Source organism: Palaemon carinicauda, chromosome 27 (assembly GCF_036898095.1).
Source record: "Palaemon carinicauda isolate YSFRI2023 chromosome 27, ASM3689809v2, whole genome shotgun sequence".
Taxonomy (NCBI): domain Eukaryota; kingdom Metazoa; phylum Arthropoda; class Malacostraca; order Decapoda; family Palaemonidae; genus Palaemon; species Palaemon carinicauda.
In genome coordinates, this window is record NC_090751.1 from 32,078,285 (window position 1) to 32,101,361 (window position 23,077).

The window sequence follows — 23,077 nt, forward strand, 5'->3', positions numbered from 1 at the left end:
ACTCCGGCCATGGTCCAAACCAGAGAACCTTTCCAAATCGGTTCCTCTACAATACCCTCCTCCACAAGTGACGATTCATACAGACGCGTCTCTGAGTGGTTGGGGGGGATATTACAACCAACAGATGTTTCAGGGCTCCTGGTCCCCCGCCATGAGACACTTCCACATCAATGTACTAGAAGCCATGGCAGTATTCCTGACCCTGAAGCAGCTCTCCCCTCCACGGTCCACTCATATCAGGATAGTTTCAGACAGCACGGCAGTGGTGCACTGCATAAACAGAAGCGGATCAAAATCTCCCAACCTCAATCAAGTCCTGGTCATGATTTTCGCCTTGGCAGTAGACAGGAACTGGTTCCTGTCGGCAACTCCCCTGGCAGGAGTCCAGAACGTGATAGCTGACTCACTATCCAGGACGAAACCACTGGAGTCAGAATGGTCTCTGGACATGAATTCTTTCCAGTGGATTTCCAAGCTGGTTCCCGGTCTCCAGGTAGATCTATTCGCGACACAACTGAACCACAAACTTCCTTGTTATGTGACCCCAAACCTGAACCCTCAGGCATATGCTATGGACGCATTAACCTTGGATTGGAACTGTTGGACGAAGACTTACTTATTCCCTCCGGTGAATCTTCTGATGAAAGTCTTGCACAAGTTAACGCTCCTTCCAAGGGGCAGTGGCTTTAGTAGCACCGCACTGGCCAAAGAGCAGTTGGTTTCCTCTCCTCCTCGAGTTGATTCTCCGTCTCTTCCGGATCCCATTCCCCAAGCTGACCCAATTAGTCCAAACTCAGACTGTGTCAGATTCCTCAAGGATAGCCAAAACCCTAACTTTGTGGATTTCATAAAGTTTGCAGCCTACAGGGACGCGAACATTGACCCGGAAAATGTCCTCTTCATAGAATCAGACAAAAGGGACTCTACAATTAGACAGTACGATTCAGCTGTTAAGAAATTAGCAGATTTTCTAAACAAGTCAGAACATTCTCGCATGACTTGTAATCTGGCCATCTCATTCTTTAAGTCCCTATTTGACAAGGGCCTAGCAGCTAGCACTATAACCACAATTAAGTCAGCTCTGAAAAAGATCTTCCTTGTGGGTTTCAATATTGACCTGGCAGATTGCTATTTCTCATCTATTCCGAAGGCATGCGCTAGGCTCAGAACTTCGGTTCGCCCACAAAAGGTCTCTTGGTCTCTGAACGACGTACTAAAGCTAGCTTCGGACACGGATAACAAATCCTGCTCCTACATCACTCTTCTTAGGAAGACCTTATTCCTAACGGCCTTGGCCTCAGGTGCTAGAATCTCAGAATTAGCAGCTCTCTCACGTAATCCTGAAAATATAGATTTCCTCCCGTCAGGCGAAGTACTACTTTCTCCAGACAGAGCTTTTCTAGCTAAAAACGAGGACCCGCAAAATAGGTGGTCCCCTTGGAAGATTACCCCTCTTCCCCAAGATACTACTGTGTCCAGTCACCACACTCTGGGCCTTTTTAGCTAGAACCGCCACCTGCTCCTCTGGCCCCCTGTTTCTCAGAGAACAAGGAGACACTATTTCCATTCAAGGCATCAGACAACAGATCCTGTACTTTATTAAGCAAGCTAACCCAGAATCATTTCCCCAAGCTCATGATATCCGGTCGGTAGCAACCTCCATCAATTACTTTCAGAACATGGATTTTGATGACCTTAAGAAGTATACGGGTTGGAAATCTCCTATGGTTTTCAAACGCCACTATTTGAAGAATCTACAGGGCCTTAAATTCCCCACGGTTGCAGCTGGGAGTCTTATCTCCCCCCAATAATCTCTTTGCTCTTTCCTTTCATCCGTCTCTCTCCTCCTCCCTCCTACCTGCCACGTCGCCGCTCTCCTGGGTGGGTCGTTTAGCCCTAGAATTATGTTACCATTACTTCATTACCCTGGTTATTACCTGTTAGTATGTTTAACCTTACCTTATGTTATTTCATGTTACCATTCTTTAGCCATGTAAGGATTGAGTTCATGTTGTGTTTTGATTCTCGGGATGATTCCCTGCATTTCATCTTATTGTCACTCCATCTTTCGGATTCCTGTTTGGCTAATGTGTGTTATATTTTTAGTTAGCCTACCTTAATATAGTATTTTGTTTTTGGTACATGGTGTTTGACTTTATCCCTTTTATTTGATAGTGTTTTTTGAGCTTGGAAGGCATTCTCTGGTACATTTTCAGCGGACGTCACAGGTCGACCCAGAAAAGGGATTTTGACAAAGGAAAATTCTATTTCTGGGGAGATACCTGTGATGCCCGGTGAAACCCTTCCCTTACATTGCCCCACCCTTTCCTTTCCAACCCATAGTTCTTGCAGAAGGATGTAGATCAGAGGGCGATAGCATCGGGCGTCGGTAGAGTGGCACAGGTAAGGTAGCTAGGGCCTCTGTTACGGTCCTTCCCTTTGATGAAGGAATTATCTAAATGGAAGACAGCCTGTGAATAGTGATTTTCACACGCCCCTGCTTTATACACGATGCCCACTGGGTGTTCGCGCGAGGGTAGTAACCTCTGCATTCCATACTTTAACTTTCTCTGGTATATTTGGAAGTATTTATATCAGAAAAGTGTAAGGAAGGACCCTTTTCACCGGGCGTCACAGGTATCTCCCCAGAAATAGATTTTTCCTTTGTCAAAATCCCCTTTATATATACAGTAGGCCTATATGCCAATATGTATTCCCACATACAATATCTTTAGACCATGTATTTTTATTGTACCTATAGAATCCAGGAAAGCACTGGTAGACTTGTATTACTTGGGAACCAAGGCTTTTCTAACTCAGAAACTTGATCAGGTGTTCCAAATTAGGTTAAAGCCACAATGTGTAAAGCTAGATGTTTGTACTCGGTCTCTTCAGGTTTAGCATAGAATCACACTTTTTATGTGAATTGTAGTTGCTAGTAACCCCAGAAGAGAGAGTCCTGTTCACCACTGATAAGTGAATAAAGTTGTAGTTGTGAAATAGTGGAAGTTGAGGAATCCTGACATCCTCCCTGAAGGTAGTCACGTGTCCACAATACCTAGCTGTCCTTGTAAATACAAATACTGCACAACCATTTTGATTGGAGAATCTGTGATTAGAAAACAACAAAAGTGGGTGGGCAATGCAGCCATTTACAAGTAACACTCATTAACATATAGGGAAATATAAATGTGCTGTTTGTTTCATATTAAATAAGAGCTTGGTCCATTTATTCAAATGTCTTTATTATTGAACAATGACCACGGTCAATCTGAAATGAACATAAAACATATTTAGAATAAATGATGAACAATGTATATAACTCTATGTTTATAACCCTCTATCTCCCCCAAGTTTTTAAACGGCCTTTTAAAATGTCTCTCGTGGAGGTCGGTTTAAAACTGATGTCAAAACATTGGGTGGCAATTAAATGTCCAAATTATAAGTTCATGAACACTAAACTCCTATTAGCATGTGAAGGAACGGAAACTTGAAAAACAATTATTGTCATATGTTGATCATGATGACACTATAGTTAGTTCGTCTCGAAATCACAGTGCCATGCTGGCGGTCGACGGGTACGACTGGACTTGCTTTGCTCCAAATTTGGCATGGCAGGAGTTAACTGCGATGGAGAGTTTGTGCTATCATTGGGTGGCGGAATCTCTGCTTGATGATTCGCAGTGTTACCGAGGTCGTTGGGATAGCATTCTGGAGCAGCAACATCAAAATGAATGTTAGGGATAGTACCACTTGGTAACGGCAAAGTGGTCAATGGAAGAGTACCATGTGTGTCGGGATTTTGGGTTGTCGGAATGGTGTCCTTCGCAATGGTCTCAGAAGTTTTAGTGGTCGAAGGATTGGCAATAGGTACAATCTGATTCCGATTATAGTCATCTCTAATTGTACGGACTTCTGGAATACTCCTGACAGGCACGTATTGTCTCTAAAACTTCCGGTTCCTTAGCGTGACCCTACCAGAGCCATCAACTCTGACGACGTATTGGTCGAATTGGCGGACTTTTATGATGACACCAGTTTTGTCCCATTTCAGGGGGTGATTTCCTGTTTGATTTTGGATGCGAACCCGGTCACCTACGGACAGTGGGGGTAGTCTCTTAGTGTGCTCTGATAAGCGCTCTCCCTGTTTAAGGTGTCGATGTCTGAGGGCCTCCTCTCTTGCATCGAGTGTTTCCTTCCACGTGTCGTGGGGACGGTACCTGCCGGGCGGGACAGGTATGAAGTCTCTGATGGGACGACCAAATACACATATTGCAGGAGATAACTTGGTATCTCTGTCAGGTGTGTTCTTGTATTGGAGCATCGCACGTTGGAATTCATCAGTGTTGAGATCACCGTTACTGCCCGTATTGTCCGCTATAAGACGCTCGACAGTTTTGACGCCTATTTCGGCTCTGCAATTACTATGTGGGAAGGCCACAGAGGAAAGGCGGTGATGGACTCCCCAGTCCTTTAAAAACTGCCTAGTTGCTGTCGCTGTAAATTCAGGTCCACCATCAGATGTCAATTCATCCAGAATCCCAAATGTCACAAATGTTCGGCGTAGTGAAGTTATAAGACCCTCTGCACCGTTCGAAGATCGTTCAACTAGGGGCCAATTCGAGTATCGATCAACTATAACTAAATATCCAACTCCTCGGTAGTGAAAGTAATCTGCACAAACACATTGGAATGGGTAGTCTGGAGATATAAGGGGTGTAGGCGGAGCACTAGGATTCGAAGGCGCGATGCGATTGCAGTGGTTGCATCCAGCTCGAAGTGCTGTTATAGCGGGTCTTATCCCTGGCCAAAACACAGATGACTCTGCTCGCGATACCATAGAGGTAATTCCTTGATGTGCTGAATGAAGAGATGTGAGAATTTCCTGACGAAGGGCTGGAGGAATAACTATATGCTCCTTGTATAGTATCACACCATCAACAGTGTAGAGATGCTCGCGGAATTGAAAATACTCTCAAAGATGTACAGGAAATTCTTGGCGAGACTCTGGTACTCCGCATTCTATAAGGCTGAGCAGTTCATGCATGTTATCGTCACTACTTGTGGCAGTGCGAACTCTGTCCCAGGCGACTGCTCTCACGTTAAGTGAGTCAAGTGAGATACTGCTAATGCGGTGATACAAGTATTAATATCATTGACAGTGGAAACAGAATATGCTGATGGCAATTTGTGTGGGGGAACATTTCTCACGGAAGGTACACTGTCAACTGATACAATGTCATCTTGAAGCGATAGCTTTTCAGATTTTCCAGTTGGGTGGCGCGATACTCCATCTGCAGCGAGATGCTTGACCCCTGGGATATGAATCATGCGAAATCGATAGCGGAGGGACTTTTCCTTCAAGTTTCTGAGACGTGAATTTGATATGTCCTCCAATGATCTGTCACCAAATATTTTCAACAGGGGTTTATGGTCAACTGCGACCACAAGATCTTCACAGCCAGGAACAAAGTATCTTGCCGTATCAAGAGCATCGACGACTGCCAACGCTTCACCTTCAACTGGTGCATATCGAGACTCAGCTGCATGTGTGAACCTACTTCCGACAAGTGTGATCTTCCAACCAGTGCGACAACAAAATGGTCTGTAGTTTGGACAGTCGCAATGTTTCTGGAACCGCCAGAATCCAATTCCTGATTTTGACCAATCGGTGGCGAGACAGGTAGGTTTTGTCTTGTCAAAGATTCGCACACCTTCTTCAATTTCGTTGATAATGGCAGTTTTAGACTCCTCAAAGAGTGTATTAATATTGTCATTCCAGGTGAATGGTGTTCCTGGTTTCAATAACTGTCTGAATGGTAGCATTTTGTCGGTCATGCTGGAAGCATACGATACTTGGTTTACTAAACCAAACCAAGATCTGACACCGGTGATATTTCTTGGGGTTGAAAAGTCCATAATTGCACTAAGATATCTTGCACATGGGCGAACTGTGTCTGGGGTTATTTCGAATCCAGCTAATTCAGCTGTGTCTTCTGTGAAACGAAATTTGTCAGGGTTGAGTGTTATGCTGTGTCTTCCACATATGTCGAGCCATTGTACAGCTTGGAAAAAACTCTTCTCTTGAGTCAGACCAAAGAAGAACATCGTCGACACATTTAGTTTTGTTGGGTATCTCGGCAACTATTTCATCATACCGTCGAGTATATCCGTCGCTAGAAGCAATATACCCTTGAGGGGCTGTTTTATAACGAAAGCGTCCCCAAGGAGTGATGAACGTAGTTAAGTGACGGTCAGATTCCTGAATCGGTACACTGTGGTATCCGTTCCAGGCATCAAAGACGGTTTTCTTTTTTCCTTGTGGTACTGACCTTGCTTGGTGAAATGGAGAAGGCGTATGATGCGTTTCTCTCAGCGTGCACATTGAGAGGCTGAAAATCAACTGTTCGTCAAGGTGTGCCATTTTTCTTAGCACATACAACCATCCGATGGCACCAAGTTGCTGGTTCTCCGATTGGGACAGGTTCAAGGACACCAAGGCGGACGTCCTGGTCAAGTCCAGCTTTAACTTCCTCTTGCCAGTGTAACGGCACTGGCACTGGTGTGTGACGAGCAACAGGATCAGCATTCGGATCGATCATCAACTTCATTGGGGGTCCATCCATTAGTGGTAACGGTTGGTGGTCACATACGTTGAATGTACTTGATTCCTAGTACTTCAAGAGGTAGTCCTTTAGTTTAGACCGGTTGGACTCGGTTGCACTGAACGGTAATTCTGTAGGCGGCGGAGATGGTAGTTGACGTTTTGGGCAGTCACACTGATTGGCTAGTCCACTAACGCTTCCTACTCCATTGTTGGTGGCATTCGGAGTTTCCGATTGTGTGTCATAGATTTCACCAATAGTCGGAAAACTATCCAATATCATGCAAAGGGCGATGCAGGCTTCCCTACTGATGAAGAGCTTATCCGAGTTGTCGGTGACATATGTCATTTGTCTAGTCTCAACAAGGTTCCCCTGCTCATCTGTTCCTGATATACAAAGGATTGTGGCACCGAGGATTTTAATGCCTCTGTTATTTGCAGCGTGCATTTTCATAGTTACAGGAATGAGGTCACTTTGCTTGAGGCCAAGTTTGTGGATGACCTTGATACCTGCGAGACAGCTTTGGCATCCAGTGTCTGCCATTGCAGATATACGAACAGCATGTGTACCAGCTTGAAGGTGGAAACCAAAGGCTTCGTAATCCTTAGGTGACGTTCTGATTGTCAGATTTATGAAAGGTTGAGATTTGGAAGGTCTCTTTATCCAAGTATCAGATAAGTTGTCATACAGATGGTGATCCAAAGCCAATGTCTTGTTGGTGTGTCGTTTAGAGATTGATGATACGCTGCACAAGGTGTTGAACACCGCATTCTCGTAGTCATTGGCATTGTGAGCACTGGGTTTCACTTTTGGTTTGCCCTTACTACGGCAAACACTCTCGAAGTGATTTTCTCGGTTGCAGTGTTCACATCTATGACCGTAAGCTAGACATTCTGATTTTCTTGCACGTGCAGGAGTGTTTTTACCATGTCCTTTCTTGCCACAGTATGAGCAAACTTCGTTTTTATCTTTGACAGCAGTTTGTTTTGCCTTTCTGTATGAACTACTGGCCGCTGCTTGGACCTCATGAGTCTAATAGTCGGGAGGCAGATCGTTTACCAGATTCTTTAGCTTCGACAAACTGTGCTACTTCTTCCAATGACATGTCCTGATTCTTATCACCAAGTAGATCTAATTGTATTTCAGGGTCACATATGCTGCATGCTAATACGTCTCTCACTATTGTGTCAGTATAATTTACATCAACGTTGCATCCTGGACATTTTATCAGGAATTTGCAAACACTAGCCTGTCCTATAAGTCGTGCGCAGAAACGTCGTACAGGTTCATCACGGTCTTGACGCATGTTGTGTAGAGTCACTCGAGCTACCATGGTGTTTTCCTCTCGAACTGCCAGTTTTTTTTATTGCTCCCATCACTTCTACTTTGGTCTTGTTAGTAAGACTGCCACCAGCTGATTGTGTTAAGTCTTTTCGAAGTTGTTCTTCGCAGCATTCTAGAAGCTGTACCACACGATCACGGCCCTCAATTTTAGTTGCGTCTACATAGTCAGACCATCGTGATTGAAAATATGCCCATTCTTCACTTGTTCCCGCTGTCGATATTGTGGGTCTTTTAACTCTTTCTACTTTGGCAGCTTGTCCAGGAGCATGTGTGGTGCAGTGAGCAGTTATGAGTGCAGCTACGATGGCAGCCTCAAGGTCGTCCGTGACGTAATCACAGCCTGGTATTGGACATCCTACTGCTGGCATTTTGATTAGTTCTTAGGATTTAGTCATTCACAATATCTGTTATCCTGAATCCATCTCTGGCCGTGGTCATAAATAAGAGTTTGGTCCATTTATTCAAATGTCTTTATTATTGAACAATGACCACGGTCAATCTGAAATGAACATAAAACATATTTAGAATAAATGATGAACAATGTATATAACTCAAATGAACATAAAACATATTAAGAATAAATGATGAACAATGTATATAACTCAATGTTTATAACCCTCTACATACATTTGTAGAATGACATCACAACTGGACATGTTGAATGAATTGTTCATTCTCAATGTCAGAGTGCTATTGGAGGAATAGTAACCTATCCTTCTTTTGACTTGAATGATGATTGCTGTATTGCCTTTTGAAGAATGATTAATAACTAGTTTTGATGAGCATTTTAGATTCTGGAGTTGGAATTGGTTGATCTAACAATAGCTTAAAGTCTGATTCTGATGTACATGGGTATTTTGAGTAGTTCTCAATTCATGTACTGTACAAAAACCTTGGCACAGAAAATTCCTATGATAGGCAGCAGATTGAGTTTGAATGAAGATTACAAAACGCACTGTCAGAATACATAATTTTAGTTTGAGGCAACTTAAGTCGGTCTAATTTGCCTGAGGCTGTGTCATAGTTCTTATATATCTGCATCAGTAAACGCACACACTTTATGTAAAAGTTTGTACTGTATACAATATCTTGGTGATAGTTTACCTTTACATATCATGTGGAAAAATACCATCAAATTGAAAGAGAAAAGTTTCTGTGGTACCACAGCAATTCATTACCTCCGCCAACGAAGATGGGAGGAGCTTATGTTTTTGCCTGTTTGTCTGTTTGTATGTGAACAACTTCCTGGCCACAATTTTTCTCATTGTAGTGAAACTTTCAATGGTTAATTGTTATGTTGAGATGTAGAAGTGATTCAATTTTGAAAGTCCTAGGTCAAAGGTCAAGGTCAAGCAAAAGATTGACTTGGGGCCAGCCTGCTAATGCTGATTTTTAATGACAGGACTTTGACATTCATACCACTTAATAAGGTGACTTAGAACATCTCCAAACTGCATAGGAGTTTTGCATCTGACCTTCGGTTTTGCAATGACAGGGTGATTTATCCTGAAAATGAAAGTTTTTCAAATTCTATCTCATCCCTTGATAATTATTACTAAGATTTGGGATTACTACCCTTTATAGACCTCAAATAATATGAGGAGTTTATTTTTTAAAAGTAATTTTTTTTTTGCCAGATATGAATTTTTTCATTATGGTAAAAAAATAAACCCTAAAAATCAGGGTAAAAATTAAGAAAAAAAATGGGAACAAAATGGAAATAAGGGCTTCATTTCATTTCTTTATAATGTATTTCTAAGTTATGTACCAAATTTCAATGCTGTGTCTATAAAACTAAGAGAGACTATTGAATTTGAAGGTCAATAAGTATAGTTATGAGATACAGGCATTCAAAGTTTTTCTTTGTGGTTTTACGTGACAGTATTAATAAATCATGATTATTATTAACTTTGGTTCAATTTTGGGTATTAATAAAAGAAAACAAAGTTATTTATCATAACTTAATCATAAATGAAGATCCTTTTGCTCAATATCTTGCTTCTTTTAGCTCCTGTGAGGAAAGGCGGCTGTTCCTCTATCCACAACATTCTCTCTCCCTCTCTGCACTACCAATATTACCCTCTGCTGAACTCTTAATAAGAGAAAATTTTCTTCTTCCATATGTTAGCAAGATATTGAAATGGTCTTTTCCTCTTTGAAATGATAAAATTCTTGCCAAAAACTAGAAAAAAAAACATAAAATTTAGTGAATGTCAGAAGGCGTTCAAAGTTTTTCTCACTTTGAACGCCCTCTGGCATTATGAATTTTATGTTCCTTTTTGGTTATTGATAAATGAAAACTTTATTTATCATAATTTACTCATAAACAAAGATCCTTTTGCTCAATATCTTGCATCTTTTGCTCGTTTCAGGCAAGGCCGTTGCTTCTCTATTCACATAACTCTCTCTCTCTCTCTCTCTCTCTCTCTCTCTCTCTCTCTCTCTCTCTCTCTCTCTCTCTCTCTCTCAGCACTACCAATATTACTCTCTTTTGAACTCTTAGAGCAAATTTTCTTCTTCCTTATGTTAGCAAGGTGTTGAAATTGTATTTTCCTCTTTGAAATGATAAAATTCTTGCCAAAAACAAGAAAAACAAACCTTAAGCTGAGTGAATATCGGAGGTCAAACTCAGGCATGTAGTCTCTCTGAGGTTTGTGGTAAGACTGAAGGGGGAAGGTTGTAATTTACATTGTCTGCGCCTTGTGGAAGTTATACAGATGCCATTGTTCACAATTTCTTTTTACATTAAAATGTAATAATTATCAAAATTTATAATAGAAGAAATACTGCATTTTCTTGTAGGGAACAATAATTATGGTTTATTGAGTCACTTTTACTATTTACCCTGTAACTATGAAAGTAAGAGGAATTTTGACAGAATATTTCGTATACGCATTCTCCATTGTCACAGGAAGCTCAGTGAGAAAAGCACGCTAGTTTCGAGAAATAAGCTGCCATGGCAGAGGTCTGCATTCTCAGAGTGTTTTTCTAGTTTTGGAATGAAAATGGTAATAATTGTTAAGGCAATCAAGAGTTTCATCTTCCAATGCATGTGGACTGTTCTATCATTATTGAGTGTAAACAGTCTTGTGAAGGATACTGTCCTAATGAAGAATGGTGAAAAATTAATTCCAATATGAAAATCCTAATACTGTTCTGTAATGAGAAACTTGGAGTGGAAATAAGAGAGATTGAGAAATTGTTAACCATTTGGAAGAAAGCTGAATACAGAAGAAATACCAAAGTGGATAACATAGAAAAAGTAAGATAAAACATTTAAACGTACAGTAAGATTCATATGAACCAATAAATAAAAAAAAAAAATCTTGCACTCAATATGAATGGTTTAATTACACCACAAAATCATTGCATAAGTTTGATATGGTTGAAATTGGCATAAAACTTAAATAGAAAACACTGCAAATGAATCTCGCAGAAAAACTTATTGTGTTTGAAATGGAGGTAACAATTACATACACCATTAAGATTTCATTGTGAAGTAGTCTCTGGTTAAAGATACCAAATCATACCAATAGAAAAAGTATTTAGTACAAATAAACTGTGTTTATCTTAATCTTTTCCATTTATTTATGCATGCAGCAATCACCTGTAGTTTGATAATATCAGAAGGCATTTGTTTCAGGAGTGAGACCGCTGGCAGCACTCACCACATTCCGCCCTTATACATTCAGGGTAAGTGCAGCATATATTTATATGAATTGCTTTTTATCTTGAAACTTAGAGATAGGAGATTATTAAGGGAGTACAGTAACTGTAAATTGCAAATTTGATGTCAAGCTTTTGTTTATTCATTTAAGTGCCAAATTCACTTTTGCTTTCAGAGGATATTCTTACTATTGAAATATAGAAAATTTTAGGTCTCCATTCTTTGGATTATTGAGGTAGCCATAACTCTCTTATTAAATAAAAAGCCAAATAATTCTCCGTAAATGTTTTTATCATATTTCGTTGCAGTGGAGATTGCAATTTGCTTGTATTTCTCAGCATCTCATCAAGTCTACTGATGGTATTGTGATGTTTTTTAAAAGTTGCCATTTTTGGTTCCACTGGATTAATGTAATTCATGATACCTGTATCATAACATTTTATACTGATCAGATGTTGGATACAATCACCCAGAGAGTGATTTGTGGTTTCAACTTAATTTTTTAATGCATACATGAAATTCAAGAGTTAGTTCAATCTTCCTATTTTGATTCAAGTATTAAGCATCTCTAAAACTTTTAAACAAAGTAATCATTATAAGAATGAGCGTAGTTTTATCCTAGTTATGGGTTTATCAGTTTTTTTTTCATTGGTGTTTATCATTAAGCATACTGTAGCTTGCATACTGTAGCTTATGGGGTCCATTGACTGACCAGACAGTACTTCATTGGATCTTTCTCTCTGGTTACAGTTCACTTTCCCTTTGCCTACACATACATCAAATGGTCTGGCCTATTCTTTACAGATTCTCCTCTGTCCTCATACACCTGACAACACTGAGATTGCCAAACAATTCTTCTTCACCCAAGGGGTTAACTACTGCACTGTAATTGTTCAGTGGCTACTTTCTCTTGGTAAGGGTAGAAGAGACTCTTTAGCTATGGTAAACAGCTCTTCTATGAGAAGGACACTCCAAAGTCAAAGCATTGTTCTCTAGTCTTGGGTAGTGCCATAGCCTCTGTACCATGGTCTTCCACTGTCTTGGGATAAAGTTTTCTTGCTTGAGGTTACACTTGGGCACACTGTTCTATCTAATTTCTCTTCTTATTTTGTTAAAGTTTTTATGGTTTATATAGGAAATATTTATTTTATGTCATTACTGTTCTTAAGATATTTTATTTTTCCATGTTTCTTTTCCTTACTGGACTATTTTCCGGTTGGAGCCCTGGGCTCATAGCATTCTGCTTTTCCAACTAGGGTTGTAACTTAGCAAGTGAATAATAATAATAATAATAATAATAATAATAATAGTAATAATGATAATAATAATAATTAATAACCAACAACAACAACAATTCATAATTCATTATTCATTATTCATTAATCATACAGTAATTTATTGCATCACCTACTCTTGCTTGTAATATGATGATTGCTAATGTTCATTAAGCAATTTCAATTAATTCTGTGAACTATCTCAGGAGTGGTTTTCCAGGAACAACTTGATATATTATGGTTTTGATTCATCTTTCTTCTACGTCGTGCTTTCACATTAACGACAATCACTTGCGAAAACACCGAGCACAAACAAATTAAGACTTTGCGGGCAAGTCCAAAACAGAAGGATGACCTAGAAGGCGTTCGTGTGGGTGACGGTGGCGTGGTACAAGTGTGGTGTCTGGGGTCTTTGTTACGGCCCTTCCCATTGATGAAGGAGTTATCTAATTGGAAGACAGCCTGTGAATAGTGGTTTTCACACGCCCCTGATGTATACACGACACTCACGAGGTGCTCGCGTGAGGGTAGTAACCTCTGCATTCCATGTTTTTATTTTTCTATGGTATATTTGGAAGATTTATATCAGAAAAGGTAGAAAGAAGGACTTTTCACCAGCCATCACAGGTCTCTCCCCAGAAATAGATTTTTCCTTCGTCAAAATCATTTTTTTAAGATGTGAGAAAAATAATTAGAAATATTTGAGTCAAAAGTTGGAAGAAATAATCAAGGGATAGAAAATGTGATGAGTGTCAAGGGTCTTGGCAATGTTGCAAATGAAGATGGAGCACATTTCATAAGTTACTGTTCAGCAAACAATCTTGTTATAGGAGGTACTCTTTTTCAAAACAAGAACATCCACAAGTATACATGGATTTCACCATGTGGCATTTACAAAAATCAGATAGATCACATTGCCTTTAATAAAGAGAGAAGGAGGACTCTGAGAAATGTAAGAAGCTATAAAGGTGCAGATATTGGTAGTGATCACCAGCTCCTCATTGCCGCATTTAGAATAAACCTGAAAACACCCAACAGAAAGATTTATAGAATACTGTACCTAGGTATAATACAACTAAGCTTTTAGAAGACGAGCACAGAGAAACATTTGCCATTGAATATAGGAATCGATTTGCAGTCTTAGAAACTTTAAAGAGACAAATATTAATCAGTTGGTAGTGAAGTCTTGGGATACGCAGTTACAAGGAGAAAGCCATGGATATCAAATGATACTTTGGATACTATGAAAAGGAGACAAAGACATAAATTGGTATTAATTGTTGAAAGTTTTTAAGGAAGTAATGAAAATTACAAGGTAGAGCAAGCCAAGTATTTGAGTATTGACAGTGAGGTAAAAAAATGCCAGGAATGATTGGAGAGAATATTTAGACAGTAAAGCAGATGAGGCTGACAAAGCTATGAATTTAGGAAGTGTGTATGGTGTAAGAATTGCTCATAGAATTATTAATGAAATCTTTACTGGGGCAAAGAAGAAGCATATACCCATCAAAAAGAGAGATGGGGTTGTTATAGCAACAGAAGATGAAGAAAGATAACATTGGATGGAACACTTTAGTGAAGTTATGAATAGGAGATATGAACGGAATAATTTGATTGATATAGCTGAAGTTGATGAAGACCTTGATGTGTCCATGAATGAATTGTGTGTGTTTGAAATTGAAGCTATCCTAAAAAAAACTAAAGAGATAGAAAGCCCCTGGATGCAATGGAATAACTGCCGAGATAATGCTGGCCAAAAATGAAGTGACTCCCAGACTACTTGCAAGATTATTTTGTAGAATGTAGCATGAAGAAGCAAAACCTAACGAATGAGAGTTAGGAGTGTTGGTGAAAATAGCAAAAAAAGGAGACCTGACTGATTGCAGTAATTACAGAGGCATAACACTTTTATGTCAATTATGAAAATATTTAGTATGCTTATTCTAAAGAGACTGGAGAGAAAGATTGATGAAAAGCTGAGAGATGAACAAGCAGGATTTAGGAAAGGTAAAAGTTGCTCTGATCAAATTTTCATTTTGAGATATATATAGTACAGCAATGCGTAGAATATAGAAATCCCCTTTTGAGGGCATTTGTCGACTATGAAAAAGTCTTTGATAGTGTGCACCGGCCAATTTTGTGGAGAGTACTGCGTTATGTGGAATTCCTCTTAAATAAGGCAATTTGCTTAAGTATGTTGATGAGCATAGTAAGTGCAAAGTTAATGTTAACGGAGTCTTTTTGAATGAATTACCGGTGAACAGCGGAATACTCCAAGGGAATGTGTTGTCACCTATGTTGTTTATCCTCCTCATGGATTTTGTATTGCGTACAACATTCACAGATGGTGGGGAAGGATTGGACTGGATTGGTGATAGAAATTTAGCAAACCTAGAGTATGATGATGGTACTGTCCTTCTTAGCAGAACACCACAGGATTTGCAATGTTTGCTTGGACTATCACACGAGGTTGGGGTGAAGATGAATAGAAGAAAGAAAGAGATGAGGAGAATGGAGTATGCAATGGAAGATGAAATATCATTGGAAGGAGAAAGGATTAATGAGGTAGAATCATTTAAGTATTTAGGAACTATGATCTCCAATACAGTCTTTAGAATTAGTTTAGTGAAAGATTGAAAAAGCAAATCAGACATTGGCTAGGTTAAGTAAAATTTGGAAATTGAATCTCCTGAAATTACCTATATAAATCAGATTATATATCAGTTTAGTGAGATCGGTGTTACTCTTTGGACATGAGTCATGGTATGACAATGAAATGATCTCCTGTAGATTTAGTAGATTTGAGAACAAAGCCCTTAGAAGGATATTAGGAGTTAAATGGCAGGACAGGATTAGAAAGGAAACTAAAAGAGATTACTCGAGTACCATATGTGGACGAGATCATGAGGGGTAGATGGAGATGGTTAGGGCATGCTCTTTGCACTCCCCAAAAGAGATTAGTTCACCAAACATTTAGCTGGGATCCACAAGGCACTAGAAGAGTTAAAAGACCCAGGCCGACATGACTGAGGACTATGAAGCACGAAGTAGGAGATAATGAATAGAGAAGTATTGAATTAAAAGCTGAAGATAAGACGAGTGGCGAAATCTAACCAAGGCTCTTTGCATTAATAGCCGTAGGAGGAGGAGATGATGATGATTTGAGTCAACAGAAATAATAAATGCAAGACATTTTAACACACAAAATGATTGATAAGAAATTATCCCAGCTTTTAGTTCATAGTTATTGAGGTATTTAGTACAATTTAATATCTTCAGGATAGTTCCTTCTTACGTTGCTGTTTTTTCTTCCATTCATTGAGAAGGGATGCGTTGCCTCACCAGCCAGTTTTGAGGGGAAGCATCACTCTCTTTTAGCAATGCACCAGTATTGGAGTCTGCGGTGCTCCTTTCACAGATTGACATTGTAGCATCGAGAAATTGAGAAAGGCAAGTCACAACTCTCTTATCCATCTAGTGATTATTTTTAAGCGCCCAGGTCCTTCGAAGTTCACCACTCTAAGGGCTTTTTCAATACAAACCTTGAAGTCAGCGCTGAAGAATCTGACATTGACACCCAGATTTTGATTTGCAATTCCAGAACCTTCTACCTGGAAGGAACGTGGGGACAATGTCCCTTACTTACACCCTCAACTCGGGCAGTAGAGGTACATAGAAGGGGAAGGTGATGCAGAGGTCAGTGATACCCTTCACCCGCCCCAGAGTAGGGATACCTGTAGAATCATTGGGCAATGTGGCAGCAACAGATATCGCCATCCTTTATAAGCTCTCATCCACTACTCAATCACTCTCCAAACATGTTCTTGATTTATTCTCTTAAATCTCCAAAAGCTCTGGCACTCTTTGCCGAGTTTAAAACAAAGATGGAGGAGAACGTGTTAGAAGTTGTCCAAAATGAATCTCGGGGATTCTACCGTTGGGTGGTGGAGAAGTCGACCAAGGAATGGAGACCAGTTATCGAGCTTTCTTCTCTGGAAAAGTTTGTTCAACTGACTTTGTTCAAGATAAAGATAGCATATATAGAAAGTGCAGCCTTCATGAAGGAAGACTTCATGCTGTTTGCAGACCTCAAGGCTGCATATTTTTAATATTGATTCATCTGTCCAACAGAAAGTACCTCCAGTTTGTCCTTGAGGTTGTAATGTAACGGGTCAAAGCCCCGTGGTTTGCACTGTCTACTTCTGCTCAAGTGTTCATGCGAGCGATAAACTCTCATCTCATCTCAGGCCCACTCGAACGGGGTTTGTCTTCCAAGGTTTCTTGATTGGCTGATCTTGCCTTTGAGGAGGCAGCTCCTCCAGGATTGAAACAGAGTCCTTTCTTTTTGCCACGATCTGGGAATAGCGATCTATGGAAAGTTAAGTCTTGCGTCCAAGAGAAGGTTGGGGTATTGCATACCCACGAGTCCCTGCATACGTTTACCCTCGGACCTTACTTTGATAGCTGCTTAACAGGTTGTGTAGCAAGCCGAGCTCCTTCACAGGACAATAAGCATTTTGAGAAGTAAGAATGTATTGCCATGTTTCCTCTTTCTTCTTCCCTTCTCTTGGGGTGTAGCAGTCATGCTGTTATCAGCTGAGCTGAACATTAGGTGCAGGTAAGCCAATCACCAGAGTAATCTTCTTTTGCAGCCTAGTTAATATCGAAATATCTCCCCCATCATCCCATTCAAGGAGGAGAATGTACTGAAGATATGCAAACCATTAGTTTTTTCAAATATGCCCACTGATTCTTGGTGATCACGTAGTTAGAAGGTTGATGAGCATAATGACTTTTGCTCCTCTCCACGAACCAAAGTACATTGACATTTCCTAGGTTGATTAACCGGTCCCTTTGGATATTGGGACTTTCTCCCTCCTAATAAAGAATGAGGAGTTGTATTCATGTAGGGGCAAATTGCAATTCTTTTGAAGTAATTTGTATATATCCTAACTGTAGTATGTGAACCAGAGTTGTTTAAGTTAAAATTTCAGTCTCAACCATCCCTCAAGTCCTAGGTTAAAGGTCAAAGTGAGGATTGCTCTATCTGGCAGGTAGATGGGACCAACCCACAACTCACCAGGGAACTATAATTACCTCGTTAAAATTTTAAACGTGTTCTAGCTTCGCTGAAGTCATACTCCTATTAAAGGACTAAGGTCTGTATACTCTAGTTGGGAAAAAGACAAATTTCTTCAAAAAATTTATTACCCCCTTGTATCTTGCTTGTTTAAATTCCTGATGTTCTGCTATTAAGATACGGAGTTCTGTATTATATCGACTGTATCCAGCACTGTATATTGATATCCTTATTACTGTACAGTATACAGGTATTGTTTGACTTACGACCGAGATGGGGGCCGAGAGATGAGTCGTAAGTCGAGTTGGCCGTATGTCGAACTAGAAAAGTGAAGTTTCCGTAGATTTATTTTGATACGTTATGATTCGGCAATCATCTGGATCATATTTTGTCAATATTTTCTTACTGTCTATCATTATTCCATTTTCTTGTTTCATAGGATATCATATGCTCTATAAATGCATTATTGTATTCTATTCATCAACTTTGGGAGCATTTTACAATCGAGTACTGAAAATTTTGTTTACCTTTGGTTATGATCAGCTGATCTGAAAGTGCCACTACCTACTGTATCAAAATATGGCGTACATACGTATGGCATATTTTTTTATCATTTCTTAACTTATTAGAAATATCTTTATGATGAATATTACATCAACGCCAATATGTTACAGGAAATCAGTTTCCATACAGTTTGTCTAATCATTAGGTATAATGCGAAATCGTTGTAGCTCTTTCTGTGTGTGTGTGTGTGTGTGTGTGCTCGCTCTTGCAATCACATACGGGTAGTTCATTTTTAAAGCTTCATACCGTATTGTAGTTCAATATTAAGCCTTTATATTTCATTAGACATTACAGTGTTTAATTGTGTTATATTAAAGAACGTTTTATATTTTATTTTTCAATTTCTTGAGCATATCAATAATCAACAAATACTTTAAATTTACTTTCGGTTGGCATCAGCAGATCTCAAGGTCACGCTGCCGTATTACTATTATGAGCACATACATATAGTGTGAATAACACTGATTTATATAATTTTCTTGACATTCGAAATTTCTTCATAATGCATATTACATCAGCGCCAATATGTTATAGGGTATCACATTTTCCATACAGTTTGTTTATAGACCTTATTATCATTTATAAAATGAATACGCTCTCTCTCTCTCTCTCTCTCTCTCTCTCTCTCTCTCTCTCTCTCTGTGCATTTTGTTTTTAATTTAGTTGTATCTTCATATTTTTTTTTAAATTATTAAAAAGTTCTAATAATCATTATTCGATGTTTCGATTATGGGAGTAGTAACGCATCGGAAGGAATATGACGTCATCAGACTTTTTTTCTTAAATTTATGGTAAGTTGTACTAATCTTATAACTAATGATACAGACCACTAAAACACTTGATATCGTTACTGGGTGTTTCGATGATGGGAATGCTGTAATAAGATTACTCGGTAACAATGAAAGGAAATCATTCGGTTTGTCAGCGCGCTTCCGCCAGATACATGACGTCACAAGTCACGTGACATACAGTAATTTACGAAGAATGACTTGCAAAATATATGAATTCATTTTTTTTTTGTTTCTCGCAAGAAATGAAAAGAAAATACTAACTTAACAAACAAAAGTATTTCATTTTTATAATGTAAAAGGAAATATATTATTTTCAAGAAAATATTTGTCCTAATAGTATATTTTCTTTAGATAAACATCGATCCATTATCAGAGATTAAAAAAGTAGTGTACAGTCAAATTTACGCTATGTAGTACTCATGACAACCGATACAGACCCTCAAAATACTTTGTATCGTTATTTAATTTTTCGATAATGGAAATACTAATATTAATCGTTAGCCTATTGGAAGGAAATCACTGTATTGCCCGGACGCTTTCCGGCGGTGATGTGACGTCACCAGACATAATATGAACTCGACAGATATTAAAACTTTTTTTAATGTATTTTCAACTGAAAATAAATACTGAATATTAACAATAAAAGAAAATAATTTACCAAGATAAATCAGTTTATATGTATACAAGAAAATAGATTATTTTCAAGGAAATATTCGTACTATTTCCGATAAACTTGTGACGTCATCACCCTGAAAAAATGGTCGTAAAGTCGAATAGTCGTATGTCGCATAGGTCGTAAGTCGACCAATACCTGTAGTACCTTGTTTTCCAAACTTTATTTGCACTTTTTAAACTAAACTGTGCAATATCTAAATTTGATATCTTTGTTGATTTCATTTATGTATTAAAATAGGCTAATGTATCTGCTTTTGCATATTCTCTAACAGTTCAGGGTGAAAGGCATCGACAATTCCGAGTATAGCACTATATATGGAAGTGTTATTATTGACAATGCGACCTACTCTATCACTCAGCTGGGTGGAGTTCATGGTAATGGAGGTAAGTAACTTCATTTTTTTTTCACCCGCATACAATACATCACATAGGAAATTCTGTGTTTCTGCTTTCAAACCTTCCAGTCCCAGTTATTGAATTACTCTGAATATATCACTCCTTTGTGTGTCAGTACTGTTAAAAGCTCATTGAAATCCTGAAATTTGCAACATTGGTTCACTGCAGAACAAAGGCCTCGCATACCCTCCATTTGCATCTGTTAATGGTCTTTCTATTCTAGTCCACAACCATAAACTTTTCTAGTTCGTCAGTCCATCGTCTTCAACTTCCCTTTGTTATTCTTAATGTCCTTTTATTATCTGTAATTCTCATTGTCTGTTCGGCCCATGTCCATTTCTTTTCTTTGATGTTGTTAGAATATTCTCTATGTTAGTTTGCTCTCTTATCAATGTTTCTCTTTTTCTGTCTTTTAGTACTATTCCCCTCATTATTCTTTGCATAGATTTTTGAGTTGGAACCAGCTTGTGGTCTAAGGGTTTTGTAATGCTCCAAGTTACTGATGCAAAAGTTAATACTGGTAGGAGTGAGTGTGTGAGATACAAGGATTTTGGATATCTCAAAGACTTTTAAGTTCATCCGCAGAGATTCCATTTACTCTTTGGTAGAGTGATTTAGTTTGAGCATTTAGAGAGTTCTTATGATCTTGTCTAACTTATTCTTGAACTCGTTTACAGTGATACTGTTTACTACATCCTCTGGAAGTCTATTATAAGTACTGTATTTGCTATTTTGTATGCAAAGAAATTGCCACATTGAGTGGTTTTGTATCTTTTCAATTCCAGTTTGTATCAGTTACCTCAGGACTGATTTGTGCTAAGCGTGAATAGATTTTTTGTAATCTACGTTTGTTATTCCTTTAAGAATTTTGAATACCTCTATTAACTGTTCCCCTAGTTGTCGAGTTTGTAGATGAAATAAGTTCAAACGTTCCATCCTCCTCCTATATCTGAAGTTTCCCATTGATTACAACTTTCTGTTTTCTGTTTATTAGCCAATCTTCGATCCATTCATCCAGCTGGATCGTCAATGATGCCTAGTGCTCTAATTTTGACCATTAATTTTTTATAAGGGAGTTTGTCAAAAGTCTTTTGAAAATCTAGGTATATGATGTCTATTACCCTGCTTTTGTCATAAATGCAAAATATATCATGGAAAAATTCCAAAAGATTTGTCACACATGATCTCTTTTGTCTAAAACCATGTTGCCTGTCTGTCAGAAGATTGTGTTTCTGTATGTACTACTATTGAATTTACTATAATTGATTAAAATTTTTTTTCAAGGCACTGAAGTTTGACATACAGGTCCGCAGTTGCCAGGATCATTTGGTCCTCTTCTTGTAGATTGGAGGAACATTGCCTAGTTTCCATCCTTGTGGTGCCTTTCTTTTGTTAGCTCTCGGAAAATTTTGTAAAAATGTGGGGTTATCTCTTCTAGTTCTATAATCTCCCTTGGGTGAATATCATCTGGACCTGGTGCCTTAGACTTACTGAGTCCTTTTATTTCCATTTGACATCATCCATTGAAAGCTAATTCTATTTAATGGTTGTGACCCTTCATAATTGATAGCTGGTTTGGGAAGGGTCATTGATTCTTCCTTAGGGAATACAATTGTGATATATGCATTCATCCATTGGGCTTTTTCCAAATCATTTATTATAAGATTACCTTCCGAGTCTCTCAATGGGCTAATGTTATTTGTTATTGGTTTGCTACTGTTTACATATGCAAAAAATTCTTTTGGGTTATCTTTACTAGCAGAAGCCACTCTTTTCTCTTCATTGATCTTGGCATATCTAGCTAATTTTTCTACTTTTTGCCTTTACTTCTTGTGCTTGGAAATCTAATGAATTGAAGGCTGTGAATCCATTGATTTATGTTTCCTGTCTCTACTTCTTATTGCATTGGCTATTTCTCTGTTGAACCACTTAGGTTGTGGAGTTCCATAACTCCATTTGGTAAAATTTTTCTATGCGGTACACTTTACATTTGGCCCTTTTTTCTTCATATATTTCTATAAAGGACCTCATTGTGTATCTATGTTTCCTGTTTCGTCTTGGTGTATTCCTTCAGTTTTATCCAGTTACTACGTCTGTAGTCTAACTTTTTTAGAAGTTTCCTTTCTTTTAGATGAGGAATATTTACATGAAACTTAACTATTTTGTGGTCACTTTTGCCAATATTTTTGCCTACTGAAACACAGGAGACTAAATTTTCTTCTTTTGTTACCACAATATGTAGTATGTTGTTTCCCCTGGTTGTAGTATGTTGTTTCCAATGGTTGGTTTATCGACCCACTGATGGAGGAACTTATTGTTGACAAATTTTAGTAGCTTATGTCCCTATATGGATGGAATGTGATGAGGTTATATGGAATTGGTGGAAGGTTGTTGCAAGCAGTGAAAAGTTTTCACAAAGATAGTAAAGCGTGTGTTATGAGAGGAAAAGTGAGCAATTGGTTTCCGGTGAGAGTGGGGCTGAGGCAGAGATGTGTGATGTCACCATGGTTGTTTAACTTGTATGTTGTAATGGTGAGAGGCGAATGCTCGAGTGCTTGGACGAGGATTGAAAATGATAGACGAGAATGATCATGAATGAGAGGTAAATCAGTTGTTATTGTTGCTTGCGCATGATACTGTACTGGTTGCAGACTCGGAAGAGAAGCTTGGCCGATTAGTGA

The 23,077-nt window shown here is 38.7% G+C and overlaps 1 protein-coding gene across 1 annotated transcript in view; it reads left to right on the forward strand.

Annotated features, from left to right (window-relative positions):
- The window catches only part of LOC137620654 (uncharacterized), a 452,540-nt gene that overhangs the window by 85,133 nt on the left and 344,330 nt on the right, over positions 1 to 23,077 (forward strand). Inside the window, exons 6-7 of the mRNA XM_068350990.1 lie at positions 11,593 to 11,642; positions 20,273 to 20,384. Coding sequence (XP_068207091.1) covers positions 11,593 to 11,642; positions 20,273 to 20,384 — 162 coding nt within the window. The remainder of the gene's footprint in view (positions 1 to 11,592; positions 11,643 to 20,272; positions 20,385 to 23,077) is intronic.